At 43.5% G+C, this 21,084-nt stretch overlaps 1 protein-coding gene across 1 annotated transcript in view; it reads right to left on the bottom strand.

Moving 5' to 3' along the window:
* Positions 1-21,084, bottom strand: part of SH3BP5 (SH3 domain binding protein 5) — a 103,446-nt gene that overhangs the window by 15,334 nt on the left and 67,028 nt on the right. Inside the window, exons 4-7 of the mRNA XM_033930040.1 lie at positions 19,417-19,581; positions 12,886-13,016; positions 12,540-12,582; positions 11,121-11,340 (exon numbers count right to left, since the gene is read on the bottom strand). Of these exons, the coding sequence (XP_033785931.1) occupies positions 11,121-11,340; positions 12,540-12,582; positions 12,886-13,016; positions 19,417-19,581 (559 nt within the window). The remainder of the gene's footprint in view (positions 1-11,120; positions 11,341-12,539; positions 12,583-12,885; positions 13,017-19,416; positions 19,582-21,084) is intronic.

Raw genomic sequence — 21,084 nt, forward strand, 5'->3', positions numbered from 1 at the left:
CTTAGCCTCCCTACTAAACCACCTTTATGATCTCTTTAGCAAAGGCAAAAGCGCACTAATTCTACAATTAGACCTCAGCAGCGCGTTCGACCTGGTAGACCATGAAATCATGCTACTTTGCCTTGAAATAATGGGAATTTCTGGAAAGGCAAAGAAATGGTTCCAAGAATTTCTATCAAACAGATCCTACCGAGTAATCAGCAATGGAAATTATTCCAAACCATGGAAAAACCCATCAGGCGTGCCTCAAGGTTCCCCCCTATCGCCCACACTCTTCAACATCTATATCGCCTCCTTAGGCCACCTCCTACAAAAACTAAACTTTATACACTACATTTACGCAGACGACATATCCATCCTAATCCCCTTAAATGACATCACAAAAGAAATTGTAGACAATCTCTCAAACGTAATGACCGAAATCGATAAATGGACCACCAATTTCAAACTAAAATTAAACGCAGAAAAAACAAAAGTCTTTCTGGCTAGTCCTAATGACAAAATTACGAGAACATCGATAAAAATAAACAATCACGAATACCCAATTTCTAATAACATAAAAATACTTGGTATCACCCTAGACACACACCTAACTATGACCGACCACACAAACTCACTAGTGAAAAAATGTTTTTACACGCTATGGAAACTAAGGACCATAAAAAAATACTTTGACCCAACATCATTCAGGTTGCTGGTACAGGCACTGATCTTATCCATTCTTGACTACTGCAACATCATCTACTTGGGCATCCCACAAAAAACAATAAAAAAACTGAGATTAATACAAAACACCGCCGTTCGACTAATCTTCGGACTAAGAAAAAACGACCACATCAGCCCCTACTATAAAAAGCTGCACTGGCTTCCAATAGAAGCGCGAATACTATTCAAATTTGCTTGCACCTGTTTCAAGCAAGTCTGGGGACTAGCACCTTCATACCTACAAACTCACTTCATCCTACACAACCCCACACGAGCGACCAGAAACAAAAACATATTTGCATACCCAAAGATTACGGGCTGCAGATACAAATCATTCCTGGATAGAACCTTTAAGTTCCAAGCGAACAGACAGCAAGTTTGGCTGAAAAACTACATAAACGAACCCAACCTGTCTTACAGTGCATTCTGCAAATCGATCAAAACCGCCCTATTCGAAAAATTCACGGACTAAAATTGTCCCCTCCCGCACTAGGACTCCCCTCCCTCTAAACGCCTTTCTTTCTTTCTCAAGATGCCCCTCATGTACTCAGATATTCGCTATCCATAGTACTCCAATTCAAATGGAAGTTCTAAAGAAATACTCAGTTACTCATTACCCATTGAACCCCAATCTGTTAACTTTCCCCTCTTCACTATTGTATTATATTTAGACTCATTGTACGATACTGTATTAGACTTATGTATGGTGTTGTCTTTAGACTTATTGTATTGTAGTATATTTAGACTCGTTGTATTATATTGTACTGTGTTGTATACACTCATTGTATTGTATCGTACTGTATTGTATTGTTTTGTCTTGTATTGTATGTTGACTTATTGTATTGTATTGTGACCTTGTTATTCGCTGAATGTCCAGCCTTCTTACAGTGTGAACCGCCTAGAAGTCACCTGACTATGGCGGTATAGAAAAATAAAGTTATTATTATTATTATTATTATCTCTCCCGCTGTTGTGTTTAGGATGGGGGGGGGTGTTTTCTGCGCATATGTCCATCACTATCACCAGTGATGGGCATATGCAAATTTAGTGAATCTTCGCTGCTGTCTGCTGAACTCATTTGCATGCACAATCTTTTAAGAATGTCTCGCTTTTTTCGATTCACTTCTACATTAGCAGACCGTCGCTTTTTAACGTGGGTTTTTGAGAATCCTGGCCTAAGTATCTCCTGATGTTTGCTTTTGTGCTCTAGTCTAGACTAGTCCTGCCCGATTCGAATCGGTTCACTGATTCACTTCAGGTGAATCAATTCGAATCAATTTAAAACAAAAACAAATCAGCCTCCCGATTTGGTAACTGACCCTCCCCCCTCTCCCCAATGCTGCCTCAGTCGGGAAGTGCTGGTGTCCGGCCCCCTCCCAACACTGTCTCAGTCAGGAAGTGCTGGTGTCCGGCTTCCCCCCTGGCCTCCCACTGGTGTCCGGCTTCCCCCCTAGCCTCCCGCACATGCTAGCGATCTTTGTAAGCTGTCATAGGTCTTCGGAGCTGTTTCCTCTGCCGCAGTCCTGCCCCTCCTCTGATATCAGAGGCAGGATCGCAGCAGAGGAAACAGCTCCGAAGACCTATGGCAGCTTGCAAAGATCACTAGCACCGCAATCTTCTCTGCAGGCTGCTGATATTAGGTAAATGGTACACGGGAGGCCAGGGGGGACATGCAGGCTTTCCGGGGGGGGGGGGTGCACAGTCCTTTGGGGGGGGACAGGTCTTCAGGGGGGACAGACAGGCCTTCAGGGGTGGGGTGCAGGCCTTCAGGGGGAGGTGCAGGTTTTCAGGGGGGACAGACCTTCAGGGGAGGAGGGAAGGGGGTTCAAAGAAACATGCATATGCCGGACTTTGGGGAGGAAGAAATAATGGGTCTAAAAACAGAGGAGAGGGAGAGAGATGATGGACAATGGGATTTAGGGAGGGAAGGAACAGAAAAGGAGAGAAGTTGGACACAAGGGAGGGTGTGGAGGGGGGGATAGAGATACTGGATAGGAGGGTAGTTGGGAAAAGAAAGGGAGATATGGTGGACCCTGGAGTGGTGGGGAAAGAGGGAGAGATACTGGATGAAAGGGTAACTGAGAAAAGGTGGATCTGTGGATGGAGACGAAAAAAAGGAAAGATGCTAGACCTCCAAGGGAGTGAAGGGAAATGGAAGGGGAGGACAGAGATGGATGATGGATGGTTAGCACGGAGAAAGAAGGAGACCCTGGCAAGCAAGTTATCAGAAGACAACCATAGCCTGGGATCAACAAGATATGAATAATAACCAGACAACAAAAGGTAGAAAAAAATAATTTATTTTCTGTTTTGTGATTACAATATGTCAGATTTGAAACGTGTATCCTGCCAGAGCTGGTGTTAGACTGCAAACATGAGCTAAGATTTAACAGAGTGGAAAAGTCTTTTTTGTTTGTTTATTTTGTTTACACCACAGCGCCAGTGTGGTTAGGAGAAGCCAAAGGGGGTGAAGAGGCTATAAAATAAACCCACCAGGATGTTTGAAAAAAAAAACCCAATTGGGCAGGAAAATCGAATCGAAATTGTTTTTCCTAAATCGAGCAGCACTAGTCTAGACTAATAGAAAGCACTGTCGTACCATGTGACAAATTAAGAGAAGCACCCCTCACATTCACATTCTTACTTTTGTATTTTCAGTATGAAATTGTAATGATTTTTGCCACAAACTAGCACTCCCAGTAGACATCCATGAAGACACTTCAATTGTATAACATATACGTGGAGAAAATGTGCCACAGTGCATGAAAAATGTATAGCACCTTTAAACTCCCTGGAAATCATTCCTTCCTGACATTCCCCAAAGCTGCAAGGAAACTGTAGGTTATAAAGCAGTTTTCCTTTCTTGTTACCCAAAAATCCTTGGAATGATTGGATCAGTAGCATGGAATGCTGCTACTATTTGGGTTTTTGTCAGGTACTAGTGACCTGGATTGGTCACCGTGAAGACAGGATACCGGGTTAGATGGACCATTGGTCTGACCCAGTAAAGCTATTCTTAGGTTCATATGTCCATAAGATCCATGGATACTGCTAATTATCTGACACTCAGCTTCAGAGCCTTGAATTACGAAACGAGAGAGCAGTGTGTTTCTCCATTCAAGCTGGTGTGTCAATGAAGGATGATTAATCCAGGAGCTTAGTCAAAGCCTTAATCTCCACCCTTCCCTGCCTTCTCCCTAAACCCTAATCTTCCTGGCAGATCACAGTTTTGCAGTGTCACACTTAGACACATGAGCTTCACTCATGCTATGAACTAATTCCACCAAACCTGTGGTGTGTGATCTCTTACAGTCGGCATGTTTACTATTTACTGGGACTTAAGAAGGTAAGTATTATACACTCCGGGAACCACTGACACCAGCTGCTCCCAAGAAAAACAATCCCAGTTCACATTATTATCAGCATGTCGGGGCTTATACAGATCAATTTAAAAAGTGCAAGGCCAATAAGAGAGAGAGAGAGAGAGAGGGTAAACAGCAGTGAAAAACAAAAACACAAAGTGAAAAGATACCAAAAGCAAACATCAGAGAAGCCCTGGTGAATAAAACACTGAAATGTTTAGAAACTGTGGGGTAAATATTAAGCCAATGGTGATCAGCTTTTTTTGGAGGGGGGATACTGGGGAGGTTCGGTGGGGGGGGTGTATGGGTGGGGTTCAGGAGGCATCTCATGGCAGGAGGGAATGGGCATCCCTCCTACTGATTTTAACGAAGGGGGTAGGGCAGGGGGTGGTTGGGGGGGCCTGACCAGGGAGGTGGGTTATGTTCAGCAGGGGGAGGACACCGTGGCAGGAGGGAGTGGGCATCCTTCCTGCTGATCTTCAAGTTGGGGGGGTCAGTTTGGGGGTATCTGGGGTTCAGGAGGGCAGGTGCCAGTGGCAGGAGGGAGTGGGCATCCCTCTTGCCAATTGCAGTGTTGGTGAGAGGGTGGGACCATCATCGGGGGCATTTTTCTTTTTTATGGGGGCACATATTGTTTGTGTATAACACATGTATAACATCTGTGCATTTAGAAAAAATAAAAATAGAAAGAAAGATAAAAGCTCCAACCATTGAGTGACAGGAGGCTGCTTTGAGGCTTCCCCTGCCATTCAGCTGTTCAATCTTCCACAAACCGGCTCTGCACATGTTTCAGTCACTCTCTCAGTTGCTCTCATAGCAACTGATCAGACGGGATTCCGGCGAGCCTCCGTACAAATTATTTGCATGGAAACTTGTTGGAACATCAGTCGCTGTTCCAGAGTCAGCCAAAAAATTGGCCAACAGCAACTCACATGGTCTTAACAATCGTGTTTTGTGCATCTAGCCCTTAGACCCTTACAAAGTTCAGTAGGTTACTATGTAACTTCATAAGTCTAAGTGCTTTGAAAATATGCCTCCAAGTCATATAGGTGGCTGTGGTCACAGCTGTATTGAAAGGGAAAGATACAGAAGGAAGGAAGATCCCAGGCTGTTTCAGAAGGCACATAGCAGAAAGCCTCAGGAGGTGGGTTACAGTACTGAAAAGTCTGGGATGCCAGCAGCAGTAATGGCAGAAGGGATTCTAGCAGGGAAATGGTGTCAGATTACATAGGAATACAGGCTGAGTTGGGTGAGTCAGTTTTGGATGCACATGCACTACCTTCTGCTCTCACAGATATAAACACACACAACCTCCCTCTCCGATTCAACCCCCCCCCCCCCATGCATACACAGTCTCTCACTCCCACATGCAGATCTTCACCTTCCCTCTCATAGCCACACAGGTAAAAGCCCTCGCTCAAACAGAAAAGTGCACACAGTTCTGCAATCCCTGCCTAACCCCATCCCTGGGAACACACACAGGGAAGGTCATTTTCAAGCCACCCTTTTCCACAAATAAAGTCCTGTTTTTCCCATAGAAATATTTTCATATCCTCTTATCTACACACATTTCTGATGTCTAAACCCCATTCTCTCACAGAGGTTGCAAAATCGTACTTGTATTATGCAAAGAATATATGTACATTTAAAAAAACAAATCCTGGTCTTAGGACGCATGAATTGCTATATTTGGTCTCTCTCTGTGGGCGATCTTAAATATTCTTCAGTATGCATATGCCATTCAGCACTATAGAAATTATAAATACCGTGTTTCCCCGAAAATAAGACACTGTCTTATATTAATTTTGGGCCCAAAAAAGGTACTAGGTCTTATTTTTAGGGATGTCTTATTTTTTTTCATGATGGGTGGGAGAGATGGAATGGTTGCAGGGGGAGTGCTGCTGCCACCGGCAACTAGGGCTTATTTTCAGGGTAGGTCTTATTTTAGGGGAAACACGGTAGTAATAGTAGTAGCAGTAGTAGTATTTGCCCCTTTGTATTATGCCTGCTTAAAGGAAAGGGAGGGTGAAATTCTGTTCTCCCACTGAGCCCATGCCTGCTCCAGTGCAGCAGAAGATTGACAGATATCTCAGCTATTCCTCTGGAAGTATGATGGGTGGAACTTCCATTGTGGCGGCCAATGGAGGAGCACCTGAACCACCAAGCGTGAAGGTACCTACCCCATGATTATTTTTCTCCGTGTCTTGAACACAAGTTGTTCCCATTTACTGAGCCAGCAAACATATGGGACTTGGGAGTGTTACCTGTGACTGGAGCACCTGGATGGATGAATATATTGGAGGACGAGTATGTGCCTGGTTCAGGGACTCCCAGAGTGGCAAGAGATGCAGTTGGAGGGTCTCCTGCAGGTTCAGCTCCGGACACCATGGTCTCAATGGTGGAAACTCTGTGCTACAATCAGTGAAAAGTTGTCTTCTCTTTTAGACCAATTCCATGTGGTGAATCTTGAATCAGTCTGGGGAGCACTGGGGAAGTCATTGGATGCGTCCATATTTAAAAGTGCCTCAGATATAAACAAGAATCTTCCTCAAACAGGGAAGAATAAAGAATATGGAGGATGAGTTGAAGGAGGTTAAAGAGAGTGAACAAACACTTTACTGGAAGGTAAGACAGCAATTTATTGTAGTAAGGAATATTTTGTGAAGCATCTGAATCTCCAATGTTTGAACTTCTTTAAAGTGACTGGCATACACTGGCCTTGGCTATTTTTAAGAACATGTTGTCAGAAGTTCTGCATATCCCAGCAGGAACAGGCTTCCCTCACCTGAGGCAGGAAGGATTGCTGAGATTTCCAAGGGAGAAGGGCATATGGAAGCTCTATTAACTGCAAATAAGTTTTGACGTGATGTCTGCGAGATAGGGGCAACTTTACCAGTCACTTGGTTTTGAGTGAGATTTGAATATGTTAAGGCATCATTATTTTGGGACTTCTTTGTTTTCGGGACAAAGAGTTGGGATATTTCTAGGTATGGAAAGAACAGCAGGGGAAGGGTAAAAGCTGTTTCTTTCTACGTGCTGAGAGGCATCTGCCCTCAGTGCTACTTTTTCCAATGCTATTGTAAAGACTTAATTAAACATTGTGCTGTTACATATCTTTTCTTTCTCCGCAAACAATTGTATTTTTCTTGGATGCTAAGAAGTTCACTGGCACCATACAAGTTCAGGGGGCAGGGGAAGAAGGTTGATGGTCTCAGTTGTTATCCCAATTTAATTCCTATAATGCCATTTTCTTTTTACTTATTCGATTAACTTCTTCCCTCTCAAATTCTATATATTGAGGTCTACTGAAGTCAAGGATCAGGTGTGGTTTTATTTTTTTGTTGTTTGTTTGTAGTGTTTTATTTCTTTGTGATTTATGTATGACTAGTCTTAAAGCCCATTACATTAACGGGTGCTAGAATATATGTGTGTGTGTCTCTCTTTATTTCTTTCTCTCTCTCTCTCTCCTTAGCCACTTTCTTTCTTTCTGTCTTTCTTTTTCCTTGGCTGTCCATCACCACCCCTTGCCTGCTCCCCCTGTCCATTCTCCCTTCCTTTTATCTTCCCTGTGTCCACCACCACCCCTTCACAGTTCTCCTTATGCAGCAGCAGCCCTTCTCCCTTTGTTTTACCTCCCCCTTGTCCAGCAGTACCTTCCTTCTTCCCCTGTCCAACATTAGGCCTCCGTTCCTTTTTCTTCACCACCCCTCTGTCCATCAGCACCTCTTTCCTTCTCCACCTGTCCACCAGTAGGCGCCCCTTCCTTTTCCTCCCCCCCTCCTCCTTCTTATCCCTATGATACACTTACCTTGCTCTGCCCCTGATCAGAGGCTCCCGACAGCCGCCCAGTTGCACCCATTGGAAAAGTTCCCTCTGCGGCATCCCGCACCCCTCCTGACGTGACTCCCGCTGTCTTTCTTTCTGTCTGTCTCTGTCCCTGGCCCCCTTTGTCTGTTTGTCTTTCTGTATATCTCCCTGCCCCTGTGTCTTTCTTCTTTTCTTTCTGTCTCCCTTCCTCCCTCTCTCTGTGTGTGCAAAGCAGCATTCCCTCCCCCTTCCATTTCCCTCCCCCCACACCAGTTCCCTGTGCACCTGCCCCTGTGTCTTTCTTCTTGTCTTTCTGTCTCTCTTCCTCCCTCTCTCTGTGTGTGCAAAGCAGCATTCCCTCCCCCTTCCATTTCCCTCCCCCCACACCAGTTCCCTGTGCAGCAGCATTAGCGTTTTCTCTAAACCTTTCCCGTCCCACAGTCGCGACTACAAACGCGGGCTCCTTGCCTTACTATATTTTTAAGTTGAAAGACGAGGCAGCGGCTCCTCTCAGGATCCCCACCTGCGTTGGAAGTCCAATGCAGTCGGGGATCTTGAGAGGAGCCGCCGCCACCGTGTCTTTCAACTTAAAAATATACTAAGGCAAGGAGCAGGGCAGAATGATCTTCAAAATGGCGGCAACTCGATCTCCGTTCCTCCGGAGGGGGTCTGGGAGGAGAGGGATCGCGACCACTCAGCGCACCCAGCGAGGAGCCCAGTGACTTTCCGCTGCCCGAGACCCGAGTCATTTGCCGCCCCCCCTTCCCTTCCCGCGGGCCCGACTACACATGGCGATTTAAGCAGCGTGTGCATCAGTCTTCACACGCTGCTTCGGGTCCTTCTACTGCCCTGATTTACTCTGGCCCTGATTTACTCGGGTCCCGGGCAGCGGAAAGTCGCTGGGCTCCTCGCTGGGTGCGCTGAGTGGTCGCGATCCCTCTCCTCCCAGACCCCCCCCCCGGAGGAACGGAGATCGAGTTGCCGCCATTTTGAAGATCATTCTGCCCTGCTCCTTGCTTTAGTATATTTTTAAGCTGAAAGACACGGTGGCGGCGGCTCCTCTCAAGATCCCCGACTGCATTGGACTTCCAACGCAGGTGGGGATCCTGAGAGGAGCCGCTGCCTCGTCTTTCAACTTAAAAATATAGTAAGGCAAGGAGCAGGGCAGACCGAAGAACAGCAGAGTCTGGTGCAGTTCGAGAGAGGAGCCGGTAGCATGCAGAGTGAGAGGCGGGGGTGAGGAAGGCCGCCGCAGCTGTGTAAGTTTTTTTTTTTATTTGAAAGCCGCCGCCGCAGCCGCGCATGCGCACTCGTGTTTTCGCGACGGATCAGGGAACACGACTTTTGAGTGCGCATGCGCGGCCTAGCATTTTATTATATTAGATTACTTGGCTGGTACTGTAATAATGCAAGGTTCTCTTGCAAATTATTTTTGAAATGCAATAAAATAATAAAAAAAAAGCAACCCTGGCCTTCAAAATCATGGCATTACAGTCGGTGCATGAGAACCAAATGCAAAGGACCTTAGTACCATCAGCTCTGCATCGAGTGGCAGCACAGCACTAAATCAGCTCTGATCTATATAACCACACAAGTGATGCATATATATGATAATTACATGCGGAGCAAAGCGAAACAGTTCACGAAGCTTCACAGACAGCACATTCATCTTTCGTCTCCTCTTGGATCCATATAGCAATAGCAGCGAGCTGGTGACATGGCGGCAGAAGAGCAGCCATGCACTGAGAAGTCTAAAGGTAGAGATTAGATTGAAGTAATACTTGCTCCCTGGGCACACATTGTGATAGATGGGCCATCGGTCACTATGGTATCTACATTAATTTAGCTGCTATCATGGCAATACTGACAGCTACATTACAGGGTAGAGTAACCTTTGCATTACCGCGATGCTCATGAAGCAATACAAACGAGGAGCAGAACTAGTGAAGGCGATGTTATCAAAGAAAGCAGCTGCTCATCTGCATCTGTGGCTCAGAAAATCAAATACTAGAGGGAGGCACTAATCAACGACAATGAGACCAATATTCAGCAGGAAGCATGGTTAAAGTCGGCCACCACCGTTGAATCCGGAAATTCAACACCACGCCATATCCAGAGATTGACACTTAATGTCTGGCTTCATGTTTATCTGCAGGGACTTAACCGGCTAAGCCAATACGCAGCGCTGATTAAATTCCTAGTAGTTAAAGTTAGGACTGTTATTTATGCGATCATATTTAACTGCTAAACCGAGATCTCAATATCAACGTGATATAGTGTCAGAGGAAAGGCCCTGCCAGGGCTGGCCACAAGCAGCCTGTTTCGAGGCTGCCTCCTGCTGACTGGCTGCGCTTTGGATAAAGAGAGGAGAGAGGGAGCAAGCGAGGGGGGTTCACGGCTCTGAACCACCGCCTGCTTCTGCCACTTCAGGGCTCAAGTGGAAGAGGGGAAGGAGGGGGGAGGCTTTGCAGTTCAGGACCACTGCCGCGCTGGTGCTTTGGTTATTTTGGGGGTGTTCCAGAGCTGGAGCTGGCTTTCGGCTAGTTACATGCCAAGCCATGGTGTACCAAGAGCGGGGCATGGGGTGCAGAATGCACAGGGGTACTGAAGCGGTTGCGGGTCTGTAGCTCTAACCACTGCACCACACACTGTCTAACTCCAGATGTCTAGTACTTAGTCTGACCATGCGCTGTGGCATTTTGCTGTTCACACTCTCCAAGGTAGGGAGAACGAGATGGCACTCTCTAAAGTTGAAAGGGGATAGATTCCGTACAAACGTAAGGAAGTTCTTCTTCACCCAGAGAGTGGTGGAGAGCTGGAACGCTCTTCCGGGGTCTGTTATAGGAGAAAACACCTTCTGGGGTTTCAAGACTAAGCTAGACAAGTTCCTGCTAAACTGGGACGTACGCAGGTGAGACTGGACTCATTTAGAGCACTGGTCTTTGTCCTGGGGGCCGCCGTGTGAGCGGACTGCTGGGCAGGATGAACCATCGGTCTGACCCAGCAGCGGCAACTCTTATGTTCTTATGAACTGTAAGATTCCTTCTCTTGCACTGGATTATAGCAAGACTTACAGTGGATATTATGAGAGTTTCTCCTTTCATTTTTTTTTAATGAAATGGCAAGTCGCAAGCATGCATATTTGTTTTAGAACAAGACATCTTACAGTACACGCCACGTTGTTCTCAACTTCAATTTTATGCAATACAAATTTTGTAAAGATGCTGAAGTATCAAAAATACTTACTGGATATAGTGTCTGGCTCTAGTTTGCAAAGGGAAAGGTCTTCTATGGAGGCGCTGCTGCCTTCTGCACCCACCCCACACTCCCTGGGGCCCATGGTGGACGACCTCCGTTTCTCATGGATTTCATCTGAGATCATCTCCAGATTCCTCAGGGCTGCTTTATACTCTCCTTTCGCTAAAGACAACTTCGCTTGAAGTTCATCTACAATCTTCTTTAATTGCTAGTAAGAAAAATATAATAAATTAGGTCAGGACCTCAAATCACGAAGTGAAGATGAACAGGGAGAGCAACTTCGATACTGCCCAAGGTGCTCATTCAATGTATTCTAATATTTGAACTGATTTAAGTCCTTATCGGTGGATTGGAACATTGACAATAAAGGAGTGGCGTTTTTTTGACCATAGGAAGCTTAACTGAGGTTTTTCTCCGCTCCTTTATGTTTGTCAGGTTGTTTGGGCCTGTTTTTTGGATTCTCGGGTGACTGATAGTAATCCTTCATCTCATTATTTAGTTTGAAACAGGTCCGACTGCTGTATAGGAAATTAAACAAGCCCAACAGATGTTCAGGAATGGTCCCTTCAAAGATCTTAAATATCATACAAGCAAGTTTTTTAAAAAAAGCAAAAAACGAGCTCATATAGGAAGCCAGTGAATAAAAATTAAGGCAGGAAAAACCCTATCAAACTTTTTTAATCAAAATATAATTTTTTCAATCAAATAAAATTAAAACACATAATGACAAATATAACATAATTAAAGAGAATTATCAAATAAGTAACATAGAAACATAGAAACATAGAAGATGACGGCAGAAAAGGGCTACAGCCCATCAAGTCTGCCCACTCTGCTTACCCACCCGTCTATGCCCTAATGACCCAATTTCCTTATCTTGACCCTCGTAGGGATCCCACATGGGTATCCCATTTATTCTTAAAGTCTGGCACGCTGTCTGCCTCGATCACCTGCACTGGAAGCTTGTTCCAATGATCAACCACTCTCTCTGTGAAGAAATACTTTCTGGTGTTGCCAGTAGGTTTTCAATGCTTTACAAAAAAGATTAACAAGTCTAGTTGTCTTATTTGAAGTGGCAGACTATTCCAAAATTTAACCCTCTGATTCTCAAAAGTTGATTTAAACCCATGTACATGACATGTGCTATTTCAGGCATGTGTCTGTACCTTGCCAACAGAATGTACTTACGCAATCCCACCTGAAAGCAGCAGACAGACACCATTCTCTCCCACTTCCCTCAAACAGCATTATATACTGGATGTATATTACTTGCTACAGTTTAGTACTGGAAATGGGACTCTTCTGCTGAAAATGTGGCAGTTTCATTTGTTGTAGAAACAGAGAAAAAAAAACTTCCTAGTGTTTATACAAATTAGAAAAAAAAAAGCACAGAATTTTCTTACCCACCTCCAACTGTAGGTAGTACTTTGCCTTGAGTTCAAAATAAGGCCTGTAGGAAATAAAGGAATAAAAAGATAGGTTTCATTAAATAAAATATATTTCAAAATGGAAAAAATAAAAACTATCAGCAAAAAGACACATTTTCTGTCTTGCCCATCTCTATAAGGACCACACTCAAGACCCAGAGATGAATTATGTGGCTTCAGGCCTTTGACTAAGGAAAACTATTCCTTTTGCTGAATCCCCGCTGTCAGAGCACCGACTTTCATTAGGTCCCTCTGTAACTAGTGGACTACTTCACGCAATGTACGCCCATGGCCCTCTGTTCCCCCAGTAATACCAGTAAGCTCACTTTGACTTGTTGATAGTCCTCTTCAGTTTCTTCTCCAGCTGTTTCATCCTGCCCATGGCAGCGTTGTACTTGGCTGCAGTTTCCTTGTGCACCAGTTCACTCCGAGTTTTTGTCTGCTCTGCCTCCATGACCTTGAAAAAAATCAAAAACCAACATGAAAATCCAGCTGTTTCTGGCTCTGCATAATGTGCTTATTTACCTTGTGTACTTTTAACTGCATCATTTCTAGAGCCACTGCTCATTTTGACTAACCTAGGGGCCAACACTCCAAGCTACCACCAGCATTAACGTACAATTAACGCTGGGTTTGCGCACATACTACTGTGTGACAAATGCTCAGAGGGCTCAAGCACCAGTGTTAACGTGTGCAGTAACATAGTAACATAGTAAATGAAGGCAGATAAAGACCCGAATGGTCCATCCAGTCTGCCCAAACATACACTCTCTATAATTTAATGCTCTAATTTAAATTGTTCTTTTTCTTAGATATTTCTGAGCCAAAAACCCAGAACTGTGCCCGGTACTGTGCATCTACTAAGATTGTTATGCATCATAACGAGGTCAGGAAGTATTCCTCTGCAATGGCATAATAAGGGGGAAGTGAGAATATAAGAACATAAGAATTGCCGCTGCTGGGTCAGACCCGGAGTCCATCGTGCCCAGCAGTCCGCTCCCATGGAGGCCCTTAGGTCAAAGCCCTGAGCCCTAACTGAGACTAGCCTTACCTGCGTACGTTCTGGTTCAGAAGGAACTTGTCTAACTTTATCTTGAATCCCTGGAAGGTGTTTTCTCCTATAACAGCCTCCGGAAGAGTGTTCCATTTTTCTACCACAACTCTCTGGGTGAAGAAGAACCTCCTTACGTTTGTACGGAATCTATCCCCTTTTAACTTTAGAGAGTGTCCTCTCGTTCTCGCTACCTTGGAGAGGGTGAACAACCTGTCTTTATCTACTAAGTCTATTCCTTCATTATCTTGAATGTTTCGATCATGTCCCCTCTCTGTCTCCTCTTTTCAAGGGAGAAGAGGCCCAGTTTCTCTAATCTCTCACTGTACGGCAACTCCTCCAGCCCTTTAACAATTTTAGTCGCTCTTCTCTGGATCCTTTCGAGTAGTACCGTGTCCTTCTTCATGTACGGCGACCAGTGCTGGACGCAGTATTCCAGGTGGGGGCGTACAATGGCCTGGTACAGCGGCATGATAACCTTCTCCGATCTGCTCGTGATCCCCTTCTTAATCATTCCTAGCATTCTGTTCACCCTTTTCGCTACCGCCGCACATTGCACAGACGGCTTCATTGACTTGTCTACAATTACTCCCAAGTCTCTTTCCTGGGGGGTCTCTCCCAAGTACCGCACCGGACATCTTGTATTCATGTATAAGATTTTTGTTACCGACATGCATCACCTTACACTAATCCACGTTGAACCTCATCTGCCATGTCGCGGCCCATTTCTCGAGCATGTTTATGTCATGTTGCAGGTCTTCGCAATCCTCCTGGATCTTCACTACTCTGAATAACTTCGTATCGTCTGCAAATTTAATCACCTCACTCGTACCAATTTCCAGGTCATTTATAAATATGTTGAAGAGCATGGGTCCAAGCACCGAACCCTGAGGCACTCCACTCATGACGCTTTTCCAGTCTGAGCATTGTCCATTTACCCCTACTCTCTGTTTCCTATCCGCCAGCCAGTTTTTAATCCACATGAGTATTTCACCCTCCCCCCACCCCCTTCCCTTCTCTTTAACATTCCCAGCATGAGCAGCAGCCCCAACCTGTTGCTTGCGCCAGTGTCATCTCTTCCTCTGATGTCACTTCCTGGTCCCACGCCTAGGAAGTGATGTCAGAGCAAGAGCCGATGCTGGCGCGAGCAGCAGATTGGGGTTGCTGTTCATGCCGGGAACGCTAAAGAAAGACAGGGGAAGGGAAGGGGCAGGCACATGCGTGGCAGGCAGGGGCAGGGTGGAGAAGAGGACGGGTTGGGGCTCCATTGCCCCGGGTGCCTCACCCTCTCACTACGCCACTGCACAGAAGGAAACGATGGCCTACAATGCTGACAAGTTTTTGCCATGTTAGGGGCTGTGTAGAAGAACTTGAGAGGATTTCTGGTCAATTTTCCACACTGAACTTCTAGCTTTGTATTCTTTAACAAGCGGAGGGAGACTCCTACAAGTCACAAATCGGAGCAAAACCAAAAGTAAAAACACACATCTGCATCTAAATTACATTACATTAGGGATTTCTATTCCGCCATTACCTTGCAGTTCAAGGCGGATTACAAAAGAATTATCCAAGATGTATTACAACAAGAACTTACAAAAAAAAAAAAAAAAAAATGAACCTTGCATAAATTTCACCTGCTACTAATCTTTCTGAGGCTCATATTTAGGCGCTGATGAAAAAGTGCTGACGTGTGCATGCCCAGACAAGGTTAGAAAAAAAATGCCAGCACACAAAACCACTACACACGTGTGTCAGGCATACTCCTCCCTTCACGAGTTTAACTCTGCATAAGCTTTAAATGTAATTTTCTTCGAGTGTTGCCGAGCTAGGTTGTTTTTTTTTTTGTGTTACTGAGGTGCTGTGGATCCATCCGCAAGCGGCTTCAGAATGCAACTTGGAGCATCGGCCCTGTACTTTGAAAATGTCTTCCTTGACACACACAGCATCGCTACAGCATGAGGTGTGCTAATGCGGAGACAACAGCAGTGAGGGCTGCAGATCCTGTCTGATTATTTTATTTTTTTTAATTTCTTCTCCCTTTTTTGGTATCAAAGCTTCAACATTCAGGGCGGGTTATAAAAGGTGTGCATTGTGGCTAAAATCATCCCCTCACCCCCATCCCACCCCCACCAGGTCCTTAAAATGCTAGATTATAATCTGGATGCTAGGAGCAAAAAAAGAATGGGGTCCTGAGGAAAGCTGAGCATAAGACAGAAGACAAAAATCTTCCGCAAACCGCAATGCCAGGCAGACAACAGTGGAAATGATGGGGAACAAACCACCTAGACAATGTTCAAGCAGGCAACTTTATTAGTGAACAAAGCGATTCAATACAATTTGGTTTTCGGCCTCACCAGTCTACCTCAGGAGTCTAAACATATATAGAGTTTATAAAGGCTTTATATTGTTGTATTTTTACACTTATGTGATTTATATATTTTACTCTTTATATGTTTAGACTTCTGAGGTAGACTGGGTGAGGCCAAAAAACAAATTGTATTGAATGCTTTGTTCACTAATAAAGTTACCTGCTTGAACATCGTCTAGCTCCTGAGGAAAGCCAACACAATTTATTCAGGTCTTCTAAGAATGGACCAGAGGATAAACAGGAAGTTTCAAAGCATCAGAAGCAGAAAGAAGTTTAAAAACGCTTTACGACAGCGCCATGGACAAATTGAAATTAAGAGGCTCCATTGAAGCAGTCAGAATTTGCCTGTAATGTTGTCATAACTTAGGACAGAGTAAAACTAGAAATGGTAGTTTACTCCACTTCACCCTCTCACTACTGAATGGAATAAACTAACATCTTGGGAGGCCCTCACTACAGAACTGTGAGAAAAATGGAAAAAAAATGTTCATTTGCTTCTCTAAAGGGAGGAATTTAATGTATCTAGCTCATAAGAACATAAGAATTACCGCTGCTGGGTCCATTGTGCCCAGCAGTCCGCTCACGCGGCGGCCCCTAGGTGAAAGACCATTGTTCTAAATGAGTCCAGCCTCCACCTGCATATGTTCCAGTTTAGCAGGAACTTGTCCAACTTTGTCTTGAATCCCTGGAGGATGTTTTCCCCTACAACAGACTCCAGAAGAGCGTTCCAGTTTTCTACCACTCTTTGGGTGAAGAAGAATTTCCTTACGTTTGTACGGAATCTATCCCCTTTCAACTTTAGAGAATGCCCTCTCGTTCTCTCTACCTTGGAGAGGGTGAACAATCTGTCTTTATCTACTAAGTCTATTCCCTTCAGTATTTTGAATGTTTCGTTCATGTCACCTCTTTTCAAGGGAGAAGAGGCCCAGCTTCTCCAATCTCTCACTATATGGCAACTCCTCCAGCCCCTTAATCATTTTAGTCGCTCTTCTCTGGACCCTTTTGAGTAGCCCTGTTGCGGGTGTGCAAGAAACCATCATATGGGGGAAACTTTAGAAAGGGAAAGGGATTAGGACTTGTATACCACCTTTTTGTAGTTTTACAACCACACTCAAAGCAGTTTACATATAGGTACTTCAAGCATTTTCCCTATCTGTCTGGGTGGGCTCACAATCTAATGCATTTGGGAGAGTGGAGGATTAAGTGACTTGCCCAGGGAAGCAGTGTGGGGTTTGAACTCACAATCTCAGGGTGCTGAGCTTGTAGCTCTAACCACCGTGCCACAATCTCCTCCTAAGAAAAATTACAAGCAATGTTTAGCAATTCAGCAGAAACAAAGCAAAGCAGTAGAACTAGTTAATGCAGGCCAGAAAGAAAAGCATGGCTGACAGGTAAACAGAGCCAGCATCATCAGTACAGTGCCAAGAACTTTGCAATATTCTGCATGGAGCAATATTCCCCCATTATGGCTCCAAAGTTGCCATGGTTACATTTCCCAGGAAATCCCAAGGCTTCACAAGGCCCAAAAGAAGAGTATGAGGGGAAGCAGCCTTTATGAGTCTTTGTAACAGATTGGAAGAAAGTGTGTTAAGGAAGATAATGAGGCTATAAGAAACAAAATTAGAATTACTCTCAAAGGGTCACTGGGAGGAATGTTGAAATAAAACACATCATTTACCAAAAAATGAGAGCAAAGACAGAAATATAACTCCCAAGATATAAAAGCATTCAAGTTTAAAGTTTCAAGTTTATTAGATGACTTGATAAATCGCTTAATCAAATATTCTAAGCGATGTACACTTTAAATTTAACAATTATTAAATAAAAAAAAACTAAAACAAACAATACAGTACATACAATTATTAAATAATGGGTAAGAACTCATGATTATTAACATTGATAAACATGGGAAAGAAGGGATGAACTACAATTCATAAAGTAAAGAAGAAACATTGAGGGGAAACACAAAGGGAAATAATTAACACAGGTTTCTTATAGGAAAACATAATACTAAAACTAAAATTATGATATAAAAGCATCTTTAAAAAGGAAAGTTTTAAGTTCAGTTTTAAATTTTCCAAGTTCTTTTTCCTCTCGTAAAAAAATAGGAAGAGCATTCCATGTCTGTGGTGCAGTACATGAAAAGATAAATTGTCTCCTTGTATTGATAATTTTTAACGAAGGGACAGATAACAAATTTTGTTCGCTAGAACGTAATATTCTTTTTGTAGAATAAGAAACAAGAAATCGATATAAAAATGCAGGGGTCTTGTTGATCAAAGTCTTAAAGATAAGTAAACATAATTTATAAGTAATTCTGTAATTAACAGGGAGCCAATGAGCCTCTTTGAGCAGTGGTGTTACATGATCATATTTTTTTGCATTGGTTATTAATTTTATGGCTGTATTTTCCCTCCTCCCCTTCTTTACCCAATTTGTCATCCACCCAAATTCTGGCTTCCCTACACCTCCCATGGATTACAGTTAGTCCAGATTTCTCATTAAATGTTGGGGCTGAAGTTATGCTGAAGACAAAAGTTCTCAACACCTGAAATTTTTCAGAAAGGATTAAAAAAAATCTCCTCACATTACATTGGAGAAATTTCTTGTTTTTAAGAATTAGCAACTGATTAATTTTCTATCAACAGTTTACAAACAAAAATTTCTATATCATTTGTTGTACTCTGTTACCTTATAACAGATGCAAAAATAACCCACACTTCTTGCCCCTTGTTTGGCGAATTATACTTTTTCTGGAACACTCTGAATCAAATTTTTCTTATCTGCTAGAAACACTCTAAGCTTGCTTCACATGTCCTTGAAAGAATATTTTCATGAGTAACTAATCACAAACCACAGCACGCTTTGATAGTAATTCAACTACATATGAACACATATGTGAAGTGCAAAACAAATAAAAGGTCTTTTGTGATATGGATGCTTCCAGCTCAGTCAGAACTAGCCTTTACTAGGGCTAAAGCAGGAGCCTTCATGTGTAGGGTTACCATATTTTCCGTTTGGAAAATTCGAACACCCTAGATCCGCCCCATCACGCCCCCAATTCTCACCTAGCCCCGCCCCCTGATCTCATCGAGCAGAACGCAATGCGAAAACGTCATGGGCACGCCGTTCTGCCCAACAGCTATGGCGGGAGATAGTGTTTTAACGCCAGCCCTGGAGCCACGGCCAATTTTTAGGGAAGCCCCTGTGGACCCCCCCCCGTGGACCCCTCCCCCTGTGGACCCCCCCCGCGTTCCGATGCCTATTTTTCCAGTAAAATACTTACACTTTTTACTGGAAAAAATATTATTTCAGGCAATAACCTTTTTACTTTTACTTAAGTACTTTGAACAACACTGCATATAATGAATGAGCCCACAGGAAAATTATTTGCAGATAGTTTGATGGGAAGGGCAGTCAAGATTTCAATTATCTTACCCGCTGAGTGGCATGATTCAGCATCTCCTGCCATGCAGAATCAAACTGGCGCCCATCATCCTCCAGTAGCCTCTGCTCCGCCAGCGAAATGGTTTCCTTGGCAGCTCGCAGAACCTCAGTGGCCCGCTGGAAATCCTGCGTGGCCTTCTGGGCTTCCAGCTGTGCCTGCAAATGACAGGTTAAAACCAGTCAAACATCTAGGAAATATGCACATAATTCAGCAGAGAGGAAAAAAAAAAACAAGCATAAGACCTTTTACATGTAATCCAGAATTGAGGAGAAAACCACTGCCCATCCCCCCACCAACATATACAGTAAAACCTTGGATTGCAAGTAACTTGGTTTGCAAGCGTTTTGCAAGACAAGCAAAACATTTTATTAAATTTCAACTTGATTTACAAGCAATGTCTTGCAATACAAGTACATACAGTATACACACATCACAACTGAGCCAATGGTTCTCTCTCTGACCCTGCAGGAGTGTAGCGACTGTTCTAAATAAGCGAGGTCCTGCAATACGAGGACATACAGTATACACGCATCACATCTGAGCCGATGGTTCTTCTCTCTCTGACGCTGCAGGAGTGCAGTGACTGTTCTAAATGAGCGAGGTCTTGCAATACAAGTACGTATAGTATTTTGTATTAAAGATTTTGGGTTGTGGAACAAATTGTCTGAGTTTCCATTATTTCTTATGGGGAAATTCGCTTTGATATACGAGTGCTTTGGATTACAAGCATGCTTCTGGAACGAATTATGCTCGCAAACCAAGGTTTTACTGTGTGTGTGTATATATATATATATATATATACACACACACACACACACATACAGCAGGGCCAAATACGAGAATAATTTCACATGCCTAAGGGGTCCTTTTATTAAGGCATGCTAACCAACTAAAGGCACTCAAACTTATAGAAAAAAATTCTAAATAAGCAAAATATACTAATAAGAAGTATTCAGAGCTTAAAAAGTCACTTAATATTTTTCTCTGCAGTCTAAATAATCTATACATATTTTTAAAAAATAACATGACTAGTGAAGAGACACGGTGGAACAGCACTCCAGCCATTTTGATGCAACGAGTGTCACCTCTGAAGTCCTATATAAAAAAATATTAAGTGATTTTTTTTACTGATTTGCATAAGCTCTGAATACTTCTTTTTTTAAAAAAAAACAAAAACATTTTGGCCATCTAGCAGTTTTGCCAGTTTCAAAAATGGGCGTTTATTTGTTCCCATCTTTGGATGTCTTCTGGGAAACGTCCAAAGTTGGACTTACACATTCTTTCTCTTTCCAACTATTTCGAAACATCTGAAAACTTGGCTATTTTCAAAGTTGTAAATTCCACTCCTCTCCATACTATTCCAAATTCATATAGTACTTGTTCTCTTTACTAATTTTTGTAAACTGTGCTGAGCTCTATTCTTATAGAGAAGATGCAGTATAAGCGCCTAAGGTTTGGTTTAGTTAGTTTAGTCTATCGAAAATGTCTCTCTTTACTGATTGAAATTGGCTTTGAAATTTCACTCAGATATAAGGAGACAGACAGAGATTGTTCGGTCCACCTTTCTACAGGCTTTTCCAAGTGGCGCAGATTAACTCCCAAAGGCTGGGCAATAAACTCTTCAGACATGTTCAACTTTTACATCTAAGCAGAATTTA

This window comes from Geotrypetes seraphini, chromosome 2 (assembly GCF_902459505.1).
Source record: "Geotrypetes seraphini chromosome 2, aGeoSer1.1, whole genome shotgun sequence".
In the NCBI taxonomy this organism is placed as follows: domain Eukaryota; kingdom Metazoa; phylum Chordata; class Amphibia; order Gymnophiona; family Dermophiidae; genus Geotrypetes; species Geotrypetes seraphini.